Here is a 26,243-nt window from a genome sequence, read left to right as displayed (position 1 = left end):
ATAAGAATCCTACAACGAAAAGCGAAGAATACTATTGGGATGCTGTCATGTTATTGGATCTTACTATTTTTATCCATTTTTATTACTTCTATGGCCTAATACAGATGATATTAAGGTTGTATGGTGGCATATAGGTGCGTGTTTAAAATAAAAAGCGCACTTTATACGATTACACACTACAATGGCCCATAAAATGCACTCGTAGTACCAAGCTACATATCTACTGTACTATACCTGTAGCCTAAGTACTGCCCTCTGAGACACATATCATTAAGGTAAAAGCAAGTATAGCGGTGCAGTTTTCTGGATCCTACCTTGCCATTTAATACATTCATTGCTTCCACGGCATCATTGCGATTGTTAAAATGTACAAAGGCGTAATCTCTGATTTTCTTTACACGTTCAACTGCCCCTATAAATGGATACAAAATATATCCTTAGGTGTAGAAAAAGCTAAATAAATGGTTGCATTGTATTCAGTTCTGTAGGAGCTTCTGTAGTAAAGCATTACTTAAGTGTAGACATTGTATCATAATGTGACCCCTGCTAAAAAAAAAATGTAGGGTTCTCCACAGGCTGCGGAAAAGTGGAGTCCCCAGGAGACTCCAATGTTCTGGCACTCCATGTACCTTACAAGTACACAGGTGATCTGGTTACTCCAATGCACTTTAACATTTGTTAAATTTGTTGCTCCTCAGGGTCCAAACACGTATAAATTATTGCTGGATTTATCTTTCCGGAGCTGTAAAAATAACTCCTTGGCCAACTACAAGGACAGGACTTTGAAGTCTTTACTTGACTGCTATCTCTGTAGTAGATTGGGGAGGCACGTAAATAACCACATTATTGCCCGGAGATTTATCAGGTGTCAAGGTTCACAGTTCCAAGTTTCTACATTTTAACTGTATAACTTAAGGTTAAATATTCGCATGTGAACTAGGCTTTGGTTGTGGTCATGTCATTTGTTGGTTCCTAGAAGAAGGAACCAACATTTCTCTAAATGTGTTTCTTCTTAGGAATCCCTTTCATCGTACAGTAGGTATTCAGAGATACCATCAAGGATGTCAATGGAGATCATGGAAATGTACTTGTGGGCTTACAAAACCTATATCCCACCCAGAAGGACTGTATCCTCCAGAAGTTTCCCAGAATGTCCACATTTCTGAACTATCATGTCTTCCTTCTTACATTCTTCAATGTTCCAGTGGAGGGTGAAGGTCTAAGTAGACCCCATAGTACATATATAGATAATGGATGGATATTTCTACCAAAAAGTATATTACCTGGTTTGATGTTGTTGAATTCCTTCTCTATCGCTTCTTCTGTGGTTGTCAACATTAGATTTCTGACGTATAGAATTTTAACTGATGACATCGTATCTTCATCCACTTCAACCTCTGGCTCTGCCCAGTCCACCGCAATGGGGTGACCCCATAACTGAATACGTCCTACAAATTGATAACATAAGGCTTCAATTTCTCTTATCCTCATGTATTCAAGTATGCAAAGAAAATTCTTACAGGGATATTCTGGTTTAGACGACCCATTTTTAGGCTTGTTTGACATCACATGTCGCTATACCGAGCGTTATTAATAAATATATTAGTAATAAATTTTATTTTTTTTCTTTTTATTGCTAGGTTCTTTTTCCTTTTAGCTGTCAGCATGCTCCACATCTGTGTTGTGTTTAAAGGTTATACAGCGACTTAAATCATGAACCTCAAATGTGCAAGGAAAGCGATGAGATGAAAGAATTGAAGGATAAGCTCAAGGTCGTAAAAATGTACACAACTTTATTAATCCCAATAAATACAAACCCTGTTAAAAATGATTTAAACAACTGTTCACAGCATCAAAACATCAATGAAGATCCCATAAGGTATAGAAAATCCCATAAAACACCACAATAACTACCCATAGTAAAATGATGTATAAAATGCTTGTAGAATTCATTTATGTTACAAATAAAAGGCATTTCATGGATGATATAAGAAAAACAGCCATGAAAAAAAACAAAAAACATGAATTGCAATACTCTGTCACAAGATAACTATCCCATATGAGTTTGTTAGGGTTGAGTGAACCGGCTTGCTAAGAATTTTCCAAAAATTTCAGTTCGGCTGAAGCCAATATTTTTAGGTTTTGACACCCATGAATCATTAATACACTTGGGTCTTTTTGTTGGGATTATTATACTACCCAGGAATCCTTATTATACCCTGGGGTCTCAGATCACAGAGTGTAGTAAGTGTAGACCCAGAGGGGGTGCAGGAAAAGTAAAACCAGTCATATTCACCTTCCCTCATCTCTCCTGGGCTCCCTTACTAGTTCTAGTGTTCGTTCCCAGATATCTTCTAGCTTCTTCTGGCCTCTTCCATCAGAGGCTCTGGGGAACAGCCTGTGATTGGGCCTCAGCAGTGGCGTAACTAAAGGCTTGCGGGCCCCGATGCAGTCTTTTGTCCGGGCCCCCTACCTTGTCTCTTCAATGAATTCTTGGTAGTGATGGTTAAGGGAGCTAAAGAGTTTACAGTAATCCACCTTAGTGTGGTTAGGGGAATCTGTGGGTCTCCTTGGCTTATGGGCCAGATGGAAGTTGCAATCTCAATACTGATTCCAGTGCTTATGGGCCTCCTAGGGCTCCTGCTGCGACTGCACCCCCTCAAGTTACGCCCCTGGGCCTCATTGACCAGGTACATTAATGTCATGGCACTTGCATCAAAATAACCCAGATGATGCCTTGAGGGAGCCCAAGGGAGGTACGGGAAAGGTAAGCATGACTGTTTATATTTCCCTGGGTCTCCACTTATTAAACTCTGGGATCAGAGACCCCAGGGTATAATAATGATTCGTGGGTGGTATAATAATATCACTGCTGGTTTGTACCAAACAAGTTATGTTTGAAACAAAACCGTGAAAATATTTACTAAATTAATCGTGTGACGTTCACCAATCTCCGGTGCCTACGTGTGGTCACCCTGTAGTTACAGCCTGGCAAATGTTTAGTTAACTGGAGTCCTGAACCTCATGGGGCTAAGGAAAGGATGTACCAAAGGATGGACATCTGTACCCTTGTGACTAGTCTGAGAAAAGTAGCGGATCTGGTCAAAGTAGAAGAATAATGGTTGAGAAATGCTTCATATCATGTTCCATACAAAAATTAGCACAACTTTTTCAAAAACACAAAATGTGGAGTCAATAGCCGCCATTTAAGTTGCTTATACTTTACATTCTGGACGAACTCTCATTGGATTCAGTGGAAATATAATACTCTTTCAGATATATGTTTACGCTCTTACATCCCTATATACTCTATATATCATTGTCCTGTTGCCCACCTGGTAATAATTTCCGTCTCGCCATAGCTGCTGCCCGGTGACTTTCATATTCTACAAAGGCAAACCCCCGATTTTTCGTTTTATCTGCAGCGCTGGGATAGACAATCGCATCAATGACACCATCTGTGACTTTCTTCATCTCCACTAAGATTTCTTCTCTCTTTTTGGTCTTTGGGATCCCGCCAACAAATAATCTGCAGTTGTCCACACTGGCACAGACCCCTAGTAATCTCCCATTTCTGCAAGAAAATATTAGATTGATAGGAATTCAGTTCATGTGTAATTTATCTTACTTTAGATCAATGATGTCCAAACTTAGTACCATACGGGAGTGAGCCCCTGGCGATTTTTGACACTCTCGGAAAATCCAACCTCCATTAATACCTTAATGGATCTAGTGGAGGAGAACCTAAAGCTTACTAAAAAAATTTTTTAACCACAGTTGCAAGGGCAAAATAATTTTTTATTTTCTTAATTTTTTTTTTTCTTTGGATAAATTCATGATAGAAAATAGATATAAGATGTATGCAATTAATCATAGTCTTACATCCTTCACAATCTCAATCCAAATTACTGGTATATCTAATATACTTACCGAATTTCGTAATTATTGAGCTGCTTGATCGCATTTCTGGCTTCCAGTCTGTTAGTGAACGTTACAAATGCATATCCCCTATTATTTCCATTGAAGTCCATCATCATTCTCATTTCATAGATTTTTCCTATCTGCAAACAAAAATTGCCATAATACTAATACCATATATAAATAAACATGAACCTTTTCTTTCTTACAATAGAGCACCAGCCTCGCTTCCTAATGTCCCCTTCTTAAATCTGTCACATCCACATTGTTATACAAATAGAGCTTCCATCGTCATTGTTCTCACCCCCTTCTTGGTAAAATATTTTACATTGAAAAGCTTTATGAAATTGCATATTAAAAAAAATCATATAAAAGTGAGGAATAAAGGAATCTCACTAGACTCAGAGTAACAGGACAGACCCAGACACCTTCTCTCACTCCCTGGATCTGCCCTGACGTGCAGGCTCTGCAGCCTTTTCTGGCTTAGTATTGAGCTCAGGACCCTGTGGAATGGCAGGAACCCTTGGTGAACTTTTAACATGGGCCCCGACCGACCAACCCCCTCTCTCTCCCCCCGCATCGCATTCCTGCGCACACTATTATACCCCATATTGGCCCCTGCCCACAGCATTATATCTCCTAGTGGCCCCTGCATGCAGTATTATGCCCCATAGTGGCCCTTACACACAGTATTATGCCCCACTGTAGACACTTATGAACAATTATTATACCCTGAGTATAATAATTGTAGACCCGGCTCTCCCTGGCTCTGTTACACTTCTCAGTGGTGTCGGCCATCTTCAATGACATCACATGCCCCGGGACGAAGCCGTTCTGGAGCCCGGAGAGATGAGTAACAAAGGTGTGGGGTTTTTTTGTTGTTGTTTTTTTTTATGTTCCCTCACCAACCCTTGGCCTCCGATCACTTACCAATCCCAGCCCCTGCCAGGATTGTTAAGCATATAGGGACTGTTACTGTCTGGAGTAACTCCAGCTGGTAACAACCAATTAAAAAAAAAACAACGTAGCGGCTGTCGTTGGGCCCCTAATGTCCCAGGCCCTGTGGCAGCTGTTACCACTGCTACCCCAGTAGTTACGCCCCTGGCTGAGGCCTACTCAAGACCGACCCTGGTCCACCCATGTGTCAGATACCTAGGGCTGATATAGTGGAACTCCAGCTCTCTGCCTGTCACCTTCTCATCACTATCTATCTATCTATCTATCTATCTATCTATCTATCTATCTATCTATCTACCTATCTATCTATCATTCTGCCTCCACAATGTCCATAATTTTCAGTCTTCTTGAATAACAGATAGGCAGATGAACCACAACTGGGGCCTCATAGGCAGGAGAATTTTTTTAAGTCAAGTATACATTAAAGACACACAACAAGACCTCAGCCTATAAACTAGATGTATGCTGTATACTGATCGCTTACGACATTACTGGATTATTATTTTACCTTTTCACATAATGGTATAAGTTCATCTTCAAAAAGATCACGGGGTAGTTTGCCAATAAAGATCTCACATCCTCGTTCAGGAGGTGGGCCATCCCACCCAGGAGGAGGACCTCCGTATCTTCTTTGCCCATTTTCCTATTGAATAAAATTTGTTGTAAGTTACTAGTAATACGTATAGAAATATGTAATATCATGTAGTATATCATTTATATGCTGTTCACTCCATAACCCTAATTGTATTGTGAAGTCTAAGTTTCTATTAACGGGATTGTCAATAATTATGGCCTATCATTAGCATATGCCATAAATATCTGGTGCATCTGGTCTATGTTCAATATAGTGAGCAGATCTGTATAGTGGCCGGTGGCTAGAACTGCAGCTCAGCTCTTACTAAAGTCAATGGGATAGGAGCTGCGCTATGGCACCCCGACACTTTACAGGACACAGAATCAATTGCTTCTGTCTCCATGAGTTGTGTAGTACACAGACTCCACACACCCTAAAGAGCTGATCTGGGTGGGACTGGCTATTGGGCCTCCACTGATCAGCTATTTATGCCCTACCCTATCAATAGACTATAAATTAATAAATATATATATATATATGTAATCCCTTTAAGGCTGCATTCACACTGAGTAACGCTGGTGTTTTTTGTGCTTATTTTTGCACATAACGTCGCGTATACGTTAACGCGGCGCTATGTGCAAAAATAAGCACAAAAAACGCCAGCGTTACTCAGTGTGAATGCAGCCTAAGACTAGGTTCATATCTGGGATGTGAATGCTGTTTCCTGTTCATAGACAGAATTCATGCTGTGATAGATCTGTCATACAACAGACAATGATGTACAACAGACAATGATGACATCCGATGGATTCCGTTTCTTAAAAAGGGACCCCTAGGATTCGGTCAAAGTATCTGTAACTTTTCCAGAACAAGCTATTTTTTCTGCCATTTTTACGGGGACCAAAGCTACAGACGTGATCAGAACCGTACAGATTAGTAATGATATACCAGCTGTTATGATATACTATATAACTTGTTTTTTGCACAGATGCTATAGGCGGCTTTACAATATTGATCCAAGTTCATCATTTTAGAAATGTGCTACAGTACGTCTAGAATGACAAGACTGACTCCTATTTTCTCTACTCTTGCCACTGATAATCTTCTGACAAACGGTCAGGACTGAAGACAGCGATTCTTACACCAGTCTTAAGATTCCCGACAGGTGTACAACTTACCAGAATTACTAAGGAGCTCAGGTCTCTTAGGGCTAGTTCACACAGGGTGCAGAATGGCAGATTTTGGTCCTGATTCTGATGCGGGAAGCGGCATCATAATAGGGCCAAAATGAGCTTGCCACGACTGTCATGGCTTCCTGCTCCGGAATGGGCCTAGTCCGGAGGGTGCTGCCGCAAGGCGGACACCAGGGCTGAATCAGCCGCGGAATCTGCCTGAAGAAAAGGCACTTCGCTTCTTTTTTCCACTCATCGAAAAAAAGTAAGCTAGCGGTCTACATAGACCTCTATTGTGAGGGGCGGATTATGACGTGGATTCAGCGCCAAAATCCGCCCCCTCTTGCCCCGTGTGACCGAGCCCTTAGTAATTCTAGTACATGTCTGTGTGCCTGATAACAAATCTTTACCAGTCACAATCTGACGTAGATTTGTGATATAACTCGCACAATTTTTCTGGTGTGAGTAATAGTAAATTGGATGGATCGGGACGTCCGTGGCCCAACCAGATTTCTGCCTGTTCCGCCCATTGTAAAAAGTGGTGAGGGGCTACACAGGCTGAAATGAAGATATATTTTTGAAGAAATAAGATCCAGCACTATAAACAATGGAGTGAATGGTTCCAGGCACCGCAGATATGAGACAGGAGATGAACATTTAGTGAGTCATAAGTAAATTAGTTACACATGGAATACCTGTTAGAATTGTGTAAATACAATATAATCCAGTTTTCCGAGATTCAGCCATTCATGCATATATATAACAGATCACCAATTGTCGCCCATCTAATAATAGGATTTGACTGTTTTTACAGATGACTTGTGCTATTTAATAAAAGGGACACACTCTTGTTCTGCAAATTGTTTTGGAAAACATCAAATCTTAAATTGAAATTCTGCCCCTTAAATACTAGCTTTCTTAACTGGTATTAGACTCGTATATTTCACTTCATTGAGTTGAACAGGTTTAGCCAGCAAGCCAATGTACACAAGAGTAGAACTTGAAGGATACAAGGATTTCAAGTACCGGATCCTCATAGTCTCGGGGGGCGGGGGGATTGGCCTTTCTTCCCTGTCCTAGTTTAGTACACTGAGCATGTAGTATATGAGCATGCATGTGTATGGAGGATTTGGGAGTTCCCTTTAAATGATGGCTGCGGCCAATCACTGGCCTAAGTCGTCATGTGCCATACATACAAGCATCCCCTCTAAAACCAATGGTTGAATGTAACATTCATATGAATAATATACAGTATAACACAAGTCTGTTGCAGGTACCAATGGTGGTGCTAAAGCGACTCAGTGTTTATTGGATAATTTCTATATATTTTTTTTTATTACCAATGTTTTGGTTGAGTTCTATAAAATCCAGAAAAACCTTTTGAACTTTTTAAAACCATTTTACAAGTGTAGAACGAATAGACTCCTTGCAGGGTTGCAGTGCTAACCACTGGGCACCATGCATTTAGTTATATGCTCACTTTGCAACATTGTGCTCAAGGCCAAATCCAGCACCAGGCAAACCTAGAGAGGTGCTAAGGCTGACTACAAGATATCTCTGGGTGTTTTATCTCCCCAAAATGAAGAATCTGCCATTGGGGAGAGTTAAGAAGCCCCAAGTATATGAGATAAATACAATTCATGTATAAATAAAGAGATATATAAATATATATTTATATTGTAAGCCGATGGCTGGTCAGGTAGTGGAGGGGGTGTACATCTCACCAAGACTACTCAGGTGGGTGAGATGAGAAAACTCCAGGAATGTTTGTTCTCAGCAGACAACTTTGTCTGCTGAGCATTTTGGTAAATGCTCAGTACTGGGCTGGACTTTTAGGAATGGCAGGTAGGTTGGTAGTGGGACCTGTCATTCCACCCCCCTCCAGTCCACACTTTGGGGATGTTCTGGCAGCGACTCAGCTGCAGAGAGTCTCCTCGTCAAGGAGGCTTAAGAAGTCAGCTCCAGCAGCAACACTTTGGCAGAGCTTGGCTGGAGAGTGAAAGAGAGAGGTCATATTTTTGGAGCTGTGTCCTGAATGATTCTACTGGCTTTTGATTTCTGTTATTCTAGGTGAGGTAACCTATTCTATGTTTAGTTAGAGCTTAGCCGGGCAGGTATTTATTTTTATATTGTTTCCTTTTGTTGCTGCACTACCTTTTTGAGTGAAAATAAACTCTACCTTTGTTTTTGGACTAAAGAATCTGGACTTTTGTGTCTATGCCACCCCAGACCCTGACAATATATATATATATATATATATATATATATATGTACGTGATCAATTTTAGGCCTAGATTTTCCTTCTGCCTCAATAGCCCCTGCATTTATTACAACTTATGGTAATTAAGAAATATTCATCAGATCAAGGATAGATTATCTATATGAGGCTTTAGATAGGAGAATAAAGAAGGAAACCACAATAAACAAGTTATAAAACAGGCTGTAGACATAGAGAGATAGAGGTGGACTGATCGAGAGATGACAGAGACTTTTGATAACAGAAAAGAGATAAAAAATGCAAGCATGAAGAAAAAGGGAAGGACATGGAGCAGACCATGTGCTATGCAGGAACATATTGCCTACGTGGACGTACATACTCTTATTTTTTGCTCTAACTAGGTCAAAATTGGTTTGGACAAAGTATGGAACATAATACAGGGAATTGACCTGCGGGATACAACTACCCACATCTTCCTTGTTGCAGGCTCCCACTGCCACCACACAAGCCTTGAGGAGTGCAGGTTGCATCTGCTACAGCCACCATGACCATTACTAATCCCATACTTCTGGATTCCTCCTCTGACCTCCTGCACCCGTACAGATATTGCTTTGGGGCACGCAAGCTTCAGATTAAAATTTTGTCTGGATGATCCGTAAGTATAAAAAAATAATTTTCATGTTGTGGACATAAAATCCACTCAAAAAAGTAAATCTCATCATATTCTTTACTCTGTATATTAGCTAGAAGATCCCACATTCCAATAAAAGAAAATAATCCCTCCATGCCTATAACAAGATCTTATTCTATAGGCTAAAGAGCAGGAATTCATGATATGACAGCTATAAATCATCACATTCTCACAGCTATTGCCATTTCACAAAGTATCTACTTTTCAATGGGGTTATGCAGGGAAAAGTAAAGCTTACCAGGGAATTCCCTGCACTAGATAAGCTTACATTCTAATATATAGATTGGCACATGCCTGGCCATACATATGGATTTGTTCTGTGCACACACTAGCCCATATGTCAAACCTAGTTTAAAAAAGAAGACTGAATCATTCCCTTACTAAATGTTCTGCAAATTCATTTGACTACATTCATCTGACTTTTAAGATTTTCACCCCAACCTCAGAATTTTTCCAAAAGGTTGTCAGAATGTAGAGGACGAAATGGTGTAGAAAATAGCCCAAACCTATGTCCGTTTCTAGCTGGCAAACATTTCAGATTTTTGGCCATAGATCTGACTTTCTGTTGTATGATTCTTCATGAAAGAGACACAAATGACTCAAGTGCAGAAAAAATTCCAGCTATACTTGAATCCGTGCATTCATTGAAAGATGTAAGGAGTTGGAGGTGGTGAAAGGACCTCTAAGTAAGGCCTGGTTCACATCTGCGTTACATAATTCATTTGGGGAGTCCGCATGGGGACCACCGAACGGAATACCGAACGCATTGGCAAGAGGTGAACTTATGAAAGCACACAGACCCTTTAAACTATAGTGGGGTCCATGTGCTTTCTGTGCGGTGTCCGCATGGAACATGCACACAGAAAATGATCTACTTTCCTGTCCGCGTGACTTGTGCGGAAAGCACACAGATCCCATTATAGTCTATGAGGTCTGTGGGCTTTCATAAGCTCACCGCTTGCCAATGCGTTCAGTATTTCATTCGAGGGGTCCCCCCAAACGGATTACCGAATGCAGATGTGAACTGGGCCTTACTCTCCACTATAACTATTGTTTGTTCTTCTTGTAAAAATCACAACGTTATAATCTTAAGCGATAAACATCAGCAAGAACATATTTGTAACACTGAATTTTTCATGATTTCATATTCATAGCTCAAACCTTCTGAAGCTAAAGTTCCTACCTGGGTCAAACTATATCCTGTACGCTGAATGAGAGCGCGCAGTGAGGCTTCCTTCTGTGTGGCGGCCATTCCATCCCCGGATTTTTGATTTGATTCCATTGTGAGTGATTATCAGCAATAAATCAGGTTAATTAGGAGTGCTCACTGCAAGCAAATTTAAGATAAATTACATGAATTAATAATGCTAAAAATAAAAAAGACTGCAAATCATTAGAGAATTATTATTTGTCCTACTAAGTGTAAAAATTAATTGTCATTCATAATGCATTCATACATTACACATTGTACACCACAATATTACAGATGACATATTATACATGGACTGCAGTGGCATAAAGCTTCATCTTACCCAATATGTCTGAATTAGGTCACATAAAATGTTCAGCTCTGTATGCTCACGGTTTGATTGACAAACAGACTTGTTTCGAGTTGGGTTTGACCCAGGTATTCCAAATTTTATTTTTTTATTGTTTAACAAAACTGAGCAAATGGAGATTTCATACGACAAAGGCCACCACATTATTCTCTGGGGTCTATAGAGACCACGGAGTATAATAGTTAGAGGCCCAGGAGAGTGACAAAATAAAGAAAAACATTCATACCCATCTTCACTGCATTGAGATGATGTCACCATGTATCACATACTAATAAGCTTACAGCCAAGTAAAAGTGAACATTGATCATGTGAATTGGCCTGAAAACTGGGAGATTCCCTTAAAATTCACTTGAGTTCACGTCTGATTCTGTTTGCCATGATCTGCTGTTTGGACGCATGCTGTCCTTCTGCCTGTCCAAGCAATGCTTCCGTTTTCTGTATCATGGTCAGCTGTTTGGGTGCATGTTACCCTTCTGAGAAATCTTGCATTTTTTTTTTGTACTTTTATGTGCTGATTTTTTTTTTTTTTTTGTTTGGATTACTGTCATTCTGTTTGTTTAGCTTGGGTTATGTTGTTTTAGTGTTCATATGTTTTGTGCAAGTTTCTGCTATGTTTGTGGATGTATATCTCCTTCTGCATATATTCCTATGTAGATGCATATGTCCTTCTGCTCTATGTTTAGAAATGTGCTTGTGTTATGTACGATTGCTGTTTAAGCTTCCACCATGCATGCTTCTCTACTACCTGTGTGGGCCTCCTGCCCTTCTGTAATGAATGTTTGGGCTTTAGACTTCCATCATGGACTCTTGTGTGGACACCTCTCTCTTCCCACCACATATGAATCCTTATTATTTGTCTGGGCCTCCAGGACTTCTTGTATGACTGTTTGGCGTTCATGCTGCTGCCACGTATTGTGGACACCTATATCCTACCACCATGTATTCATCTGTGCTACCTGTCGGGGACCTCTGCTATATATGTATATACCTCTGCTACCTGTGGTTTTCAGTATATGTAATATCTTCCACCTGTCCTGTTGTCCTGCTTTGGATTCCTGTGGAAGACCCAGCTTTGCTAACTTTCTGTGCTAGACTGCTCTTGTGTCAGTACCTCTAGTACCAGTCTTGTATACCTTTATATATTTACTCTGTGCATGTATTCTGCAATGAGTTGAGCCTGATTCTGTGGTGCACTGCACCAAAGTCCCTGACCGGTCTGGTCACCTATTACCAACACCAAGACCACTGGTGATCTGGGGGGCCACTTAGACGGAGTGCTCCTAAGTCAGATTGGTTTGGTGACACAAAGGGTCCACATTCTGTCGTCTGTCCAGGACAGCATGCTAGTCAATAAAACATGAACATCCAAATTGGTCTGTTAAGGTAGAAATACGGAATATTTGCAGTATGATAATGCGAGAACTTCCACCCATTTACAACTGTAGACCGTTGTGTACTCAAAATACTTATTACAGCAGATAAGCAGTAATAGATCTGTCAACAGCAGCTTGTGGAAGGTATTCAGGTACCAGGAGATTTTCTACAGTACATATAAGAAAATAGATTAAATAACAAGTCAAAGTATTAGTGACTGTATATTCTAGCTTTAGTACATGGTTATTGTGGCTGCCATCTTGCCTGAGCTTCCTCTATACTCCTTCTACAACACTTAATAATATCTTTTACAGCATTGTCTTGGCCATAGGGAGCAATGGTCTGGAGCTGACTCCTTGAGGTCTCTGGAAGAGTTTTCTAAGCTCGAACATTAGTTGCCAATGTCTCCATCTTTTTGACAATATACCCCGACAATGGCTGGTTGAGAGTCCCCAGTTCTAGACGCCTGCCATATTGAGGAGTCTATATATAAGCTAAACCCCTCAATGTCTCAGGTCTTGCCAATCGGTTAGAAGTCAGCCCTCTCCGCCTCAGATTACTTTGGTCGGAGATTATTCTATTTCTTGGAGAATAATCTATATTTATCTTCCATCTATGTTGTTTTATTCTATCTTATCTGCCATCAGAAAGCTAAGGTCCCATCACACCCTATATTCCACGCGGCACTGTCACCGGGCTGTCACCATCTCCCTCTGTTTACTCTGTAGTTATCCATCCTCCGATAAGTTTTCAAGATCTCATGTGGACATTATTGTCCCTAGAAACAATGATCAAAACCGTGCTGCTGAAGTTCTGCAAACAGGATTTTTCTCTATGCATTTTTTGGGTGGAAACCTGGCAGACCCCCATTATAGTCCGTGACAGGGATAGGCAGCCTCTGGCATTCCAGCTGTTGTAAAACTACAACTCCCAGCATGCATACTTGCATACATACTGTTTTTGGAACTCTCATGGAAGTGAATGGAGCATGTTGGGAGTTGTAGTTTCGGAGCAGCGGAAGTGCCGAAGGTTACTGACCTGTCTATGGGGTCTGCAGGATTCTGTGGGTAACAGCTTTTTAAACAGATTGAGTTTCCATTTTTTGGGTCCCCAAGCAGACCCGGAGAACAGAAACCCGAATGCAGGTGTGGACCTAGCGTAAGTACCGTATATACTCGAATATAAGCCGAATTTTTCAGCACAGTTTTTGTGCTGAAAAAGCCCCTCTCGGCTTATACTCGAGTCAAGCAAAAAAAAAAAAAAAAAAAAAGTAAATAAAAGTTCTAAATCCCTCCTTTCCCTAGAATACATATAAAAGTAGAAGATGACTGTGAAACACATACACATTAGGTATCCCTGTGTCTGACAGTGCCCGGTCTACTGAATATAGGGGATCTGCAGTGCTCCTGGTCCGTCAGGAAGGGGTTAATAGGAGCACTGCAGATACCCTATATACAGCCAGGCTGAATTCCAAGTGGGGGGAAAAAAACCCAGTCCTCAAGCTCAGGGAAGGGGCAGACAGACAACCAAAACACCCCCTCCCCTTTCCCAGCAACTACTGCACCCAAAAACTCCGACCATTTTAATTTTAGAAATTTTCCAGTAGCTGCTGCATTTCCCCCACTCGGCTTATACTCGAGTCAATAAGTTTTCCCAGTTTTTTGTGGTAAAATTAGGGGCCTCGACTTATATTCGAGTATATACTGTAGTACATAGCCCCTAAAATACACCAAAAAATAAATGGATTAGCTCTGTATATAGGACACAGTATAATGAAGTGTTACATAGTCTTTCATAATACCTTGGGTCATGGGATTTGCAGATGTTATGTAAACCAAAGTACACCATGTACTAATATAACATATTGCTTCCACTTAGGAACAAAGTCTTGCTGATATAGGTAGAAATAGCGGGATGCAAGTCTCTACTCCATCATGGTTTAAAAATAGATCTAGAATATTCCACTGAAAATTTTATGTTATTTCTACTTTACTTTAAGAACGATTCTCAGCAGAATGTGCAATTTACAGGCAGCAGTTTTCCAAATAGAAAGAAAACGCAGTAGAAAAAAAAATGGCTATTTGCGGTTTTCTTTTTAAATGTAAATTGTGAGCCCTATATAGGCCTCACAATGTACATTCTTCCCTATCTGTATGTCTTTGGAGTATCGGAGGAAATCCACACAAACACAGGGAGAATATGCAAACTCCTTGCAGATGTCGTCCTTGGCAGGATTTGAACCCAGGACTTCAGTGCTGCAAGGCTGTAGTGTAAACCACTGAGCCACCTGTCTTTCTGCAATGTGGGGCCCTATGCCAGTTCTCGCTAATTGAGGCTAGTTCATACTTGCGTTCGGTGACCGTTCAGGGATTCTGTCCCCTATTCCACTTGAAAAATGCAGAGAAGAGTCCTGCAAATGATTTCTTTCCGCATTTTTCCATGTGTAACCACTTTTGAAATAGATTGGGTTTCCGTTTTTGGGGTCCCCAAGCGGACCCAAAGAATGAAAGGTTCACACTTGCATAGGGGTTATGGTCCCACTGTATGGAAAGCTCATGTGTACTATCAGACAGAGTTGTTTGGATTGTCTGAGCCACGCTTTGCATCTTTGCCAATTCTTCAACCTTATGAGTATAGAGATATACAGGTAATACATGAAAGTACTACCTGCTATGGAGACTAAGCCCATTAGCAAATATTAAAATGGCGCCTTGCAGCATTACACCCATCCCATCATTTGCATGACAGGCCAGTCCGCCTTTCATATTCAGTTTAATACAATGCAATACAATGGATATAACAAGGGCTTATCATAAAAAACTCATAAAAACAGGAAATTCCTATCTCTATTGTTAAGGTAATATTAGTTTTTGGCAGATCCTTATTCCGCTCCCGATCAGCCCTGAGCCCCAAGGCTCCTGCACTAATTGGGTCTCTTCAAGGATGTCACTCAAGACAGCTATGGCGGCCATTGGATGTACATGGGTTTGTCTCTTCCAAGTAAGCAATTGAAAAATATGGAACAAAACCAGAAAATATTTTCCCAAACTAATAATATGCCCTTTGCATCCTTACTATGTCATTCCTCCTGACTTCTGCCTATTCTGGATTTAATTATGTGAAGAAAAAAATGTTATTTTTGTGGAGGATTTTTTCAGTAACACTGTATATACACTGTACATTATAGTGGGAACGCTCTATACACTGTACATTATAGTGGTAACGCTGTATATACACTGTACATTATAGTAACGCTGTATATACACTGTACATTATAGTGGTAACGCTGTATATACACTGTACATTATAGTGGTAACGCTGTACATACACTGTACATTATAGTAGTAACACTGTATATACACTGTACATTATAGTGGTAACGCTCTATACACTGTACATTATAGTGGTAACGCTGTATATACACTGTACATTATAGTGGTAACGCTGTATATACACTGTACATATAGTGGTAACGCTGTATATACACTGTACATTATAGTAGTAACGCTGTATATACACTGTACATTATAGTGGTAACGCTCTATATACACTGTACATTATAGTGGTAACACTGTATATACACTGTACATTATAGTGGTAATGCTGTATATACACTGTACATTATAGTGGTAACGCTGTATATACACTGTACATTATAGTGGTAATGCTCTATATACACTGTACATTATAGTGGTAACGCTCTATATACACTGTACATTATAGTGGTAACGCTGTATATACACTGTACATTATAGTGGTAATGCTCTATATACACTGTACATTATAGTGGTAACGCTGTATATACACTGTACATTATAGTGGTAATGCTCTATATACACTGTACATTATAGTGGTAACTCTGTATATACACTGTACATATAGTGGTAACGCTGTATATACACTGTACATTATAGTAGTAACGCTGTATATACACTGTACATTATAGTGGTAACGCTCTATATACACTGTACATTATAGTGGTAACACTGTATATACACTGTACATTATAGTGGTAATGCTCTATATACACTGTACATTATAGTGGTAACGCTGTATATACACTGTACATTATAGTGGTAATGCTCTATATACACTGTACATTATAGTGGTAACGCTCTATATACACTGTACATTATAGTGGTAACGCTGTATATACACTGTACATTATAGTGGTAATGCTCTATATACACTGTACATTATAGTGGTAACGCTGTATATACACTGTACATTATAGTGGTAATGCTCTATATACACTGTACATTATAGTGGTAACTCTGTATATACACTGTACATATAGTGGTAACGCTGTATATACACTGTACATTATAGTAGTAACGCTGTATATACACTGTACATTATAGTGGTAACGCTCTATATACACTGTACATTATAGTGGTAACACTGTATATACACTGTACATTATAGTGGTAATGCTCTATATACACTGTACATTATAGTGGTAACGCTGTATATACACTGTACATTATAGTGGTAACGCTCTATATACACTGTACATTATAGTGGTAACACTGTATATACACTGTACATTATAGTGGTAATGCTCTATATACACTGTACATTATAGTGGTAACGCTCTATATACACTGTACATTATAGTGGTAACGCTGTATATACACTGTACATTATAGTGGTAATGCTCTATATACACTGTACATTATAGTGGTAACGCTCTATATACACTGTACATTATAGTGGTAACGCTGTATATACACTGTACATTATAGTGGTAATGCTCTATATACACTGTACATTATAGTGGTAACGCTCTATATACACTGTACATTATAGTGGTAACGCTGTATATACACTGTACATTATAGTGGTAATGCTCTATATACACTGTACATTATAGTGGTAACGCTGTATATACACTGTACATTATAGCGGTAATGCTGTATATACACTGTACATTATAGCGGTAACGCTGTATATACACTGTACATTATAGCGGTAACGCTGTATATACACTGTACATTATAGTGGTATCGCTGTATATACACTGTACATTATAGTGGTAACGCTCTATATACACTGTACATTATAGTGGTAACGCTCTATATACACTGTACATTATAGTGGTAACGCTCTATATACACTGTACATTATAGTGGTAACACTGTATATACACTGTACATTATAGTGGTAATGCTCTATATACACTGTACATTATAGTGATAACACTATATACACTGTACAGTATAGTGGTAACACTGTATATACACTGTACATTATAGTGGTAATGCTATATATACACTGTACATTATAGTGGTAACGCTGTATATACACTGTACATTATAGTGGTAACACTGTATATACACTGTACATTATAGTGGTAATGCTGTATATACACTGTACATTATAGTGGTAACGCTGTATATACACTGTACATTATAGTGGTAATGCTCTATATACACTGTACATTATAGTGGTAACACTGTATATACACTGTACATTATAGTGGTAATGCTCTATATACACTGTACATTATAGTGGTAACACTATATACACTGTACAGTATAGTGGTAACACTGTATATACACTGTACATTATAGTGGTAATGCTATATATACACTGTACAGTATAGTGGTAACGCTGTATATACACTGTACAGTATAGCGGTAACGCTGTATATACACTGTACATTATAGCGGTAATGCTGTATATACACTGTACATTATAGCGGTAACACTGTATATACACTGTACATTATAGCGGTAACACTGTATATACACTGTACATTATAGCGGTAACACTGTATATACACTGTATATTATAGTGGTAACGCTGTATATACACTGTACATTATAGCTGTAACGCTCTATATACACTGTACATTATAGTAGTAACGCTCTATATACACTGTACACAGTGGCGTAACTAGGAATGGTGGGGCCCCGTGGCGAACTATTGACATGGGATCCCCCCCCCCCCACTGATTTCAACCAAGCCTCTCCTACGCATTCCTTCGTGCTCTATTATGCCCCATAGTGGCCCCTGCACACAGTATTATGTCCCTCAGTGGCCCCTACAGGACTAAATACTGTCACGTCACCCGCTGACCGCTATACCAAGACAATTGTGGATAAAAAATCTGGTCATGTGTATTACAGCTTAGTAACTCCATTTGCCTCATGTTAATAGCAGTTAACCCCATCATGTCCCTCACATTAACCCCTGTGTACCTCACATAAGAGTTACTGATATGTAACAGACATGGAGGTAATAATAAAGTATCTTCATTATTAGTACCCCCATATATCTCACATATCAGTAACTCTAATATGAGGCACACAGGGGTTAATGTGAGGGACATGATGGGGTTAATTGCTATTAATATGAGGCACATGGAGTTACTAAAACTAAATTAATTACCCCAAATGCCTGACATTGATAAGCATAGTAATCCCTGTATGTCCTGCTGTGTACCTTGCTTTCTTTCTTTAGTTTCACTTTCTGGCTCATCATCTCCTGCTTCTCTTGTGTGCAGGACTGCAGGAGCTCGGCAGAGGTAAGCTCCGCCTCCTGGGCTCTTCTCAGCCCTCTTATTGGTGGGCAGAAGACAGCCAGAGAAAGGGAGGGGAGAGAGAGGGAGAGAGAAATCCTCCTGATAGCGCTGAGAGGAGCCAGACCTTCAGCTCCTGCATCTGCTCCTGTGTATCAGTTGTTGCTGCAGCTTCAGACATATACTTTACCTATATTAATAGGGAAGGTATTCCACCAACAGGGGGCCCCTGCAAGTGCTACCCCCCCCTCCCCCCCAACGCCCGCCCTGCTTGCCTCTCCTGGGCCACCGATCATTATACTCGGGGTTCCGAAAAGACCTCCAAGTAAAATGATAGCAGCGGTAGTGGCTGTCACCAGGCCCCTGATGTCTCGGGCCCTGTGGCAGCTGCCTCTGGGGCTTACACCACTGACTGTACATTATAGTGGTAACGCTGTATATACACTGTACATATAGTGGTAATGCTCTATATACACTGTACAGTATAGCGGTAACACTCTATATACACTGTACAGTATAGCAGTAACGCTCTATATACACTGTACATATAGTGGTAATGCTCTATATACACTGTACAGTATAGCGCTAACGCTCTATATACATTGTACATTATAGTGGTAAAGCTCTATATACACTATACATTATAGCGGTAACACTCTATATACACTGTACAGTATAGCAGTAATGCTCTATATACATTGTACATTATAGTGGTAAAGCTCTATATACACTGTATATTATAGTGGTAAATCTCTATATACACTGTACATTATAGTGGTAACGCTGTATATACACTGTACATTATAGTGGTAACGCAGTATATACACTGTACATATAGTGGTAATGCTCTATATACATTGTACATTATAGTGGTAACGCTGTATATACACTGTACATATAGTGGTAATGCTCTATATACTGTACATATAGTGGTAACGCTGTATATACACTGTACATTATAGTGGTAACACTGTATATACACTGTACATTATAGTGGTAACGCTCTATATACACTGTACATTATAGCGGTAATGCTGTATATACACTGTACATTATAGTGGTAACGCTCTATATACTCTGTACATTATAGTGGTAACACTGTATATACACTGTACATTATAGTGGTAATGCTGTATATACACTGTACATTATAGTGGTAACGCTGTATATACACTGTACATTATAGTGGTAATGCTCTATATACACTGTACATTATAGTGGTAACGCTCTATATACACTGTACATTATAGTGGTAACTCTGTATATACACTGTACATATAGTGGTAACGCTGTATATACACTGTACATTATAGTGGTAACGCTGTATATACACTGTACATTATAGTGGTAACGCTGTATATACACTGTACATTACAGCGGTAACGCTGTATATACACTGTACATTATAGCGGTGACGCTGTATATACACTGTACATTATAGCGGTGACGCTGTATATACACTGTACATTATAGCGGTAACGCTGTATATACACTGTACATTATAGCGGTAACGCTGTATATACACTGTACATTATAGCGGTAATGCTGTATATACACTGTACATTATAGTGGTAACGCTGTATATACACTGTACATTATAGCGGTAATGCTGTATATACACTGTACATTATAGCGGTAACTCTGTATATACACTGTACATTATAGTGGTAATGCTGTATATACACTGTACATTATAGCGGTAACGCTGTATATACACTGTACATTATAGCGGTAACGCTGTATATACACTGTACATTATAGCGGTAATGCTGTATATACACTGTACATTATAGCGGTAACGCTGTATATACACTGTACATTATAGTGGTAACGCTCTATATACACTGTACATTATAGCGGTAATGCTGTATATACACTGTACATTATAGCGGTAATGCTGTATATACACTGTACATTATAGCGGTAATGCTGTATATACACTGTACATTATAGCGGTAACGCTGTATATACACTGTACATTATAGCGGTAACGCTGTATATACACTGTACATTATAGCGGTAACGCTGTATATACACTGTACATTATAGCGGTAACGCTCTATATACACTGTACATTATAGCGGTAATGCTGTATATACACTGTACATTATAGCGGTAACTCTGTATATACACTGTACATTATAGCGGTAATGCTGTATATACACTGTACATTATAGCGGTAACGCTGTATATACACTGTACATTATAGCGGTAACGCTGTATATACACTGTACATTATAGTGGTAACGCTGTATATACACTGTACATATAGTGGTAACGCTGTATATACACTGTACATATAGTGGTAACGCTGTATATACACTGTACATTATAGTGGTAATGCTGTATATACACTGTACATTATAGCGGTAATGCTGTATATACACTGTACATTATAGCGGTAACGCTGTATATACACTGTACATTATAGCGGTAACGCTGTATATACACTGTACATTATAGCGGTAATGCTGTATATACACTGTACATTATAGTGGTAACGCTCTATATACACTGTACATTATAGCGGTAACTCTGTACATACACTGTACATTATAGCGGTAACTCTGTACATACACTGTACATTATAGCGGTAACTCTGTACATACACTGTACATTATAGCGGTAACTCTGTATATACACTGTACATTATAGCGGTAATGCTGTATATACACTGTACATTATAGCGGTAATGCTGTATATACACTGTACATTATAGCGGTAATGCTGTATATACACTGTACATTATAGTGGTAACGCTGTATATACACTGTACATATAGTGGTAACGCTGTATATACACTGTACATTATAGTGGTAACGCTCTATATACACTGTACATTATAGCGGTAACGCTGTATATACACTGTACATTATAGCGGTAACTCTGTATATACACTGTACATTATAGCGGTAACTCTGTATATACACTGTACATTATAGCGGTAACTCTGTATATACACTGTACATATAGTGGTAACGCTGTATATACACTGTACATATAGTGGTAATGCTGTATATACACTGTACATTATAGTGGTAACGCTGTATATACACTGTACATTATAGCGGTAACGCTGTATACACACTGTACATTATAGTGGTAATGCTGTATATACACTGTACATTATAGTGGTAACGCTCTATATACACCGTACATTATAATGCAATTCCTTTTCTTTGATAATAATACAGAGGTGTACACAAGGGGGTTATAACCGTCATTTCCTGCTAGATTTTACATATTCCCAAATTTCGGGCTCTGCCCTGTCCTGCGCTCCCAGACTGAGCATGAAATCTGCTCTATCCCAATGTACCAGTGATGGCCAACAGCCCCATCCTCCACCATTAGTATGTGACTGGTGTAGTCTGTGGCTTGGCGCAGGTAGGTTGTATGTGCTGATAGGTAGCGCCAGCCACTGTCACCTAGAGGGACCAGTCCTGGTGAAACCATGCACGGTTTCTGTGTCAAAGTAACTAAGGGGGGCATTTTACTTTGGAGGAGGTGCTAAGGAGGAGACTCCCCCAGCCTCCATAGGAGACTCCGACGTTGATTCCTTCTAACAGGACTTTTCTCTCCCCTATTTTTGGTGTAAGCCGGACGGACCCCATATAGTCTATTGTAATTCTTCATTGGGAAATTACTTTGACTTCCATTATAAAGACTCTGACCTAACAACCAGTAAGGTGACCGCGCGGCACCATTATGGGCTTCTGTAATGCTGTCATCATGGTCACCAGAATCTCTTCTATCATTGGTGCCAGTTTTACAAAAATTGTGACTACGGCCATGTTTGGTTTTTTTTAAGCTTTTCATGTGATTAAATATATAATGGAAATAAAGCCATTGGACGCGTGATTGTCTGCCACCATAGACGCCCATTACAAAGTTTATTGAGATGTATACATTTTTATTTTGTATACTGTTGTTTTTGAAACCGATGTAAAGCCTTGTATTCCTGACATCCATTAATGTTTATGGGTTTGGCAGCACGTTGGGAGGTTGTAGTAGTGTATACATTAACAGTGTACCGTAAATCAGACCCAAGACACTGTTTATCGTGTATATTGCAGACTCCGCCATAAGGCCAGGGCCCCACGGGTCGGAAACGCTGCGATTTGCCAGAAAAATCGCGGCATTTTCAAGTATCTGCAAAGTGGATGGAATTCATGCGAATCCCATGCCCACTTAGCATTTCAAACTGCAGCGTGGACACGCTGTGATTTCCAAAACTGGCATGGTTATCTACATAAATGCCGGTGGCTTTCCTGTAGATGTAATGGTAACAGAAAGTCCGGGGAGGAAAACTCTGTGAACTTTCTGTTCAAAGCATTGTGGGAAGAACCGTGATGCGTTCCCACCGCAGTTTTTCCCGCAGTGCTTTAATGCTGCGGATCGTCCCCATGGGGCCTTAGCCTAACTGCAGCACACTGCTCTATTTATTTTAGACACCATGATGGAAATCCAAACAACTAGTTTATGAGTCAATAAGATGAGACATGAAATGAATTATTGTGATCCTATAATGGAGCAGAATAATTGAACTAACACAGATGTGAACAGACCCGAACTTACTAAGTAATACAAAAAAAATTGTTAAAAATTTGCCTTTCGGCTAACACAGCTTTTTTTTCTTTTTTGCAAAAAGGGATGTAAAAATATCACGAAAAAATCCCTAGTAGTGGCTAAGGCCCTAAGCTAAAAATGCTGCGGAAAAATACAGGGAAAACGTTCCGCAGAGTATTTCATTGTATTTTTGCTTCCCCTATTAAATCTATAGGGAACACGCTTGGGTTTCTGCATACGCATTGGTTTTTGAAAACTCAGCTTTTTTTTCCATGTGTACATGAGATTGACAAGAATCTAATTCACTTTGCTTTGGGTCCTTGGCCAATACAAGGATTATTTTTCTCAAAAAACGCCGTTTGCGAAATTACCCAAATACTGAAATATTTTTTAACAAATATTCTCAAGTTGACATTGAAATGCTTGTTAAATATTTGACCAGACCAAATACTTGTCTGGTGGTAAAATAACATGAAAAGTAGCAAACATTGTAAATTATAAGAAATCCTATCAGCATAAATAAGACTATTTACACAAGCAGCTGCCATAGATCACAAAGCCGTAGGGAAGGAAGGAAAACATTAGTCATATAAACCATTCCTTAGTGTCTAAGCACAGTCAGGAAATCCAGGCCTAAGTGAGCGGCTGTACTCATAGAATGGGAAGGACTAATTCACAGAGCGTACCGGCCAGACACAGGAGAAGAGTACAAGGAGGCTTCATGCTGAGCTTTGTCCATGTGTACAAAATACTGATGCAAAATACTGATCAAACCTTCACTGTGTGAAAGTGGCCTGTTCACTTCTAGTACTACCACTAATAATAAAAAATGACCATACTTATTATCTATCTTATACTGTATATCCATAAGGAGCAGCAGGATTGTACTACAACAGCGTAATAACAATAATACTCACAACAATAATAATATTGATATTAATTATAATATGAATTTATTTGTTTAGAACTTTTTATTTTTAAAATAGAAGAATTCTATACAATGATTTTATTATTTATTATAATTATAATTATTATTTATTATTATTACTACAAATAATACTAATAATAAAGATGATGATGAAATTAAAAACTTGCTTATCATATATTTTATTTTACATATTATTAGGGATCAGCCAGATTCTACTATAATAGCATAATAACAATAACTCTACTACTACTACTACTACTACTAATAATAATTATTATTAATAATAATAAAACTTGCTTATCATATATTTTATACATTAGAGAGCAAACAGACTTTACTAGAACACCATAATAAAAATACCACTACTACTACTAAAAATTAATATTGAATTATTATTATTATTATATTAGTATTATTAAAAATAGTAATATTATTAATAATAATAATAATAATAATAATAACAATAATAACAACAATGTGCCTATCATATATTTTATGTATTAGGGAGCAGCCAGACTCTACTATGACAGTATAATAACAATACATCACTACTAGTAATAATTAATATTATTAATAATAATAAAACTTGCTTATCATATATTTTATACATTATTAGAGAGCAGACAGACTTTACTAGAACACCATAATAACACCACTGCTACTAATATTTAATAATAGAATTATTATTATTATTATTATTATTATTATTACTATTATTATTATTAAAAAAAAACTCATTGAAAAAGCTAATAGATATGAAAATGTAAAATTCTATATAAATTCTGAAATTCTATACATAAAAAAATCCACAGCCAGAAAACTGTTCTTTGTACATTGCTAAAAATAAATTGAAGAAAGCCACAAATGGTTTCTGGAAATATAAATGATTAACCCCTTCTGTTTTACATAGCGCTAGACAGACACTAAAGAAAAAACAAACTATACGCATATATTTACCCTATAGAATATATATTGTAACACCTACATCTAGTATCTGTCCCAATGCACCTTCATTTACAGCTAGGAAACATAAGGATGCTGCACAACATATGTGATATTTGGTGACACTTCTTCTGATATGTTCATCCAGGTAGTTCTATTATATCACATGTGCTCTATGTAGCTGACTTGATCTTGTTATTGTATATTGCAGTTCTTATAAGATCCCTCCAGCCTTACCTGAGCAATTTCAGAGATCACCACCAGCAGGTTGTGCTTGATTATGGTGAATTTGAGACGTGTCCCTTTGGTTATCCCTTAATCATATCAAACTCCAAAGGTTCATTGGCCCCTGGTTTGGTTTACAATCCTTCCAGGTTAAACGTTAACCCGCTCTATCTCTTGGCTTGTGTAGCCCTTTGACCAGATAATGAGGTTGCAGCACACACAGCATCATCATACAAATACAGCACAGACAAAATCTCACACAAGACAGTAGCATATGGAGAAAAACCCAAATATTGGAAAGATCGTCGCTTTATCAATCCGACCAGAAAATGGGTTGTGTCAATATAGATATTTTCTGGTTATCGAAGTTTATACCAAATGTAAATGATTCATAAAGAGTTGGAATCACAATATGCCTAACAGTGTGGCTTTAGTGTCTAGATCCTCATGAATCCATAATTATTAAAGGGGAAGTGAATGGGCTTTTTTGCCTCTTTTCTTAAAAAAAAAAAAAAGTGTATATTATGCAAATAAAAGGTGCATGTGTACAGACAACTTTCTTTACTGAAGATGGTTTGAGTAAGATAAAAAATTTA

The 26,243-nt window shown here is 38.7% G+C and overlaps 1 protein-coding gene across 2 annotated transcripts in view; it reads right to left on the bottom strand.

The window, feature by feature from the left end:
- The window catches only part of A1CF (APOBEC1 complementation factor), a 36,878-nt gene extending 11,184 nt beyond the window's left edge, over positions 1 to 25,694 (bottom strand). For both annotated transcript variants that reach the window (XM_075257520.1, XM_075257521.1), the window contains exons 1-7: positions 25,660 to 25,694; positions 10,714 to 10,857; positions 5,384 to 5,518; positions 3,931 to 4,061; positions 3,336 to 3,574; positions 1,284 to 1,448; positions 315 to 412 (exon numbers count right to left, since the gene is read on the bottom strand). In XM_075257520.1, coding sequence (XP_075113621.1) covers positions 315 to 412; positions 1,284 to 1,448; positions 3,336 to 3,574; positions 3,931 to 4,061; positions 5,384 to 5,518; positions 10,714 to 10,812 — 867 coding nt within the window. In that variant the 5' untranslated portion in view covers positions 10,813 to 10,857; positions 25,660 to 25,694. The remainder of the gene's footprint in view (positions 1 to 314; positions 413 to 1,283; positions 1,449 to 3,335; positions 3,575 to 3,930; positions 4,062 to 5,383; positions 5,519 to 10,713; positions 10,858 to 25,659) is intronic.
- Positions 25,695 to 26,243: the final 549 nt, after the last annotated feature.

This window comes from Leptodactylus fuscus, chromosome 10, assembly GCF_031893055.1.
Source record: "Leptodactylus fuscus isolate aLepFus1 chromosome 10, aLepFus1.hap2, whole genome shotgun sequence".
In the NCBI taxonomy this organism is placed as follows: domain Eukaryota; kingdom Metazoa; phylum Chordata; class Amphibia; order Anura; family Leptodactylidae; genus Leptodactylus; species Leptodactylus fuscus.
The sequence above is the reverse complement of the archived record's forward strand: the minus strand, read 5'-3'. Positions and strand labels throughout refer to the sequence as shown.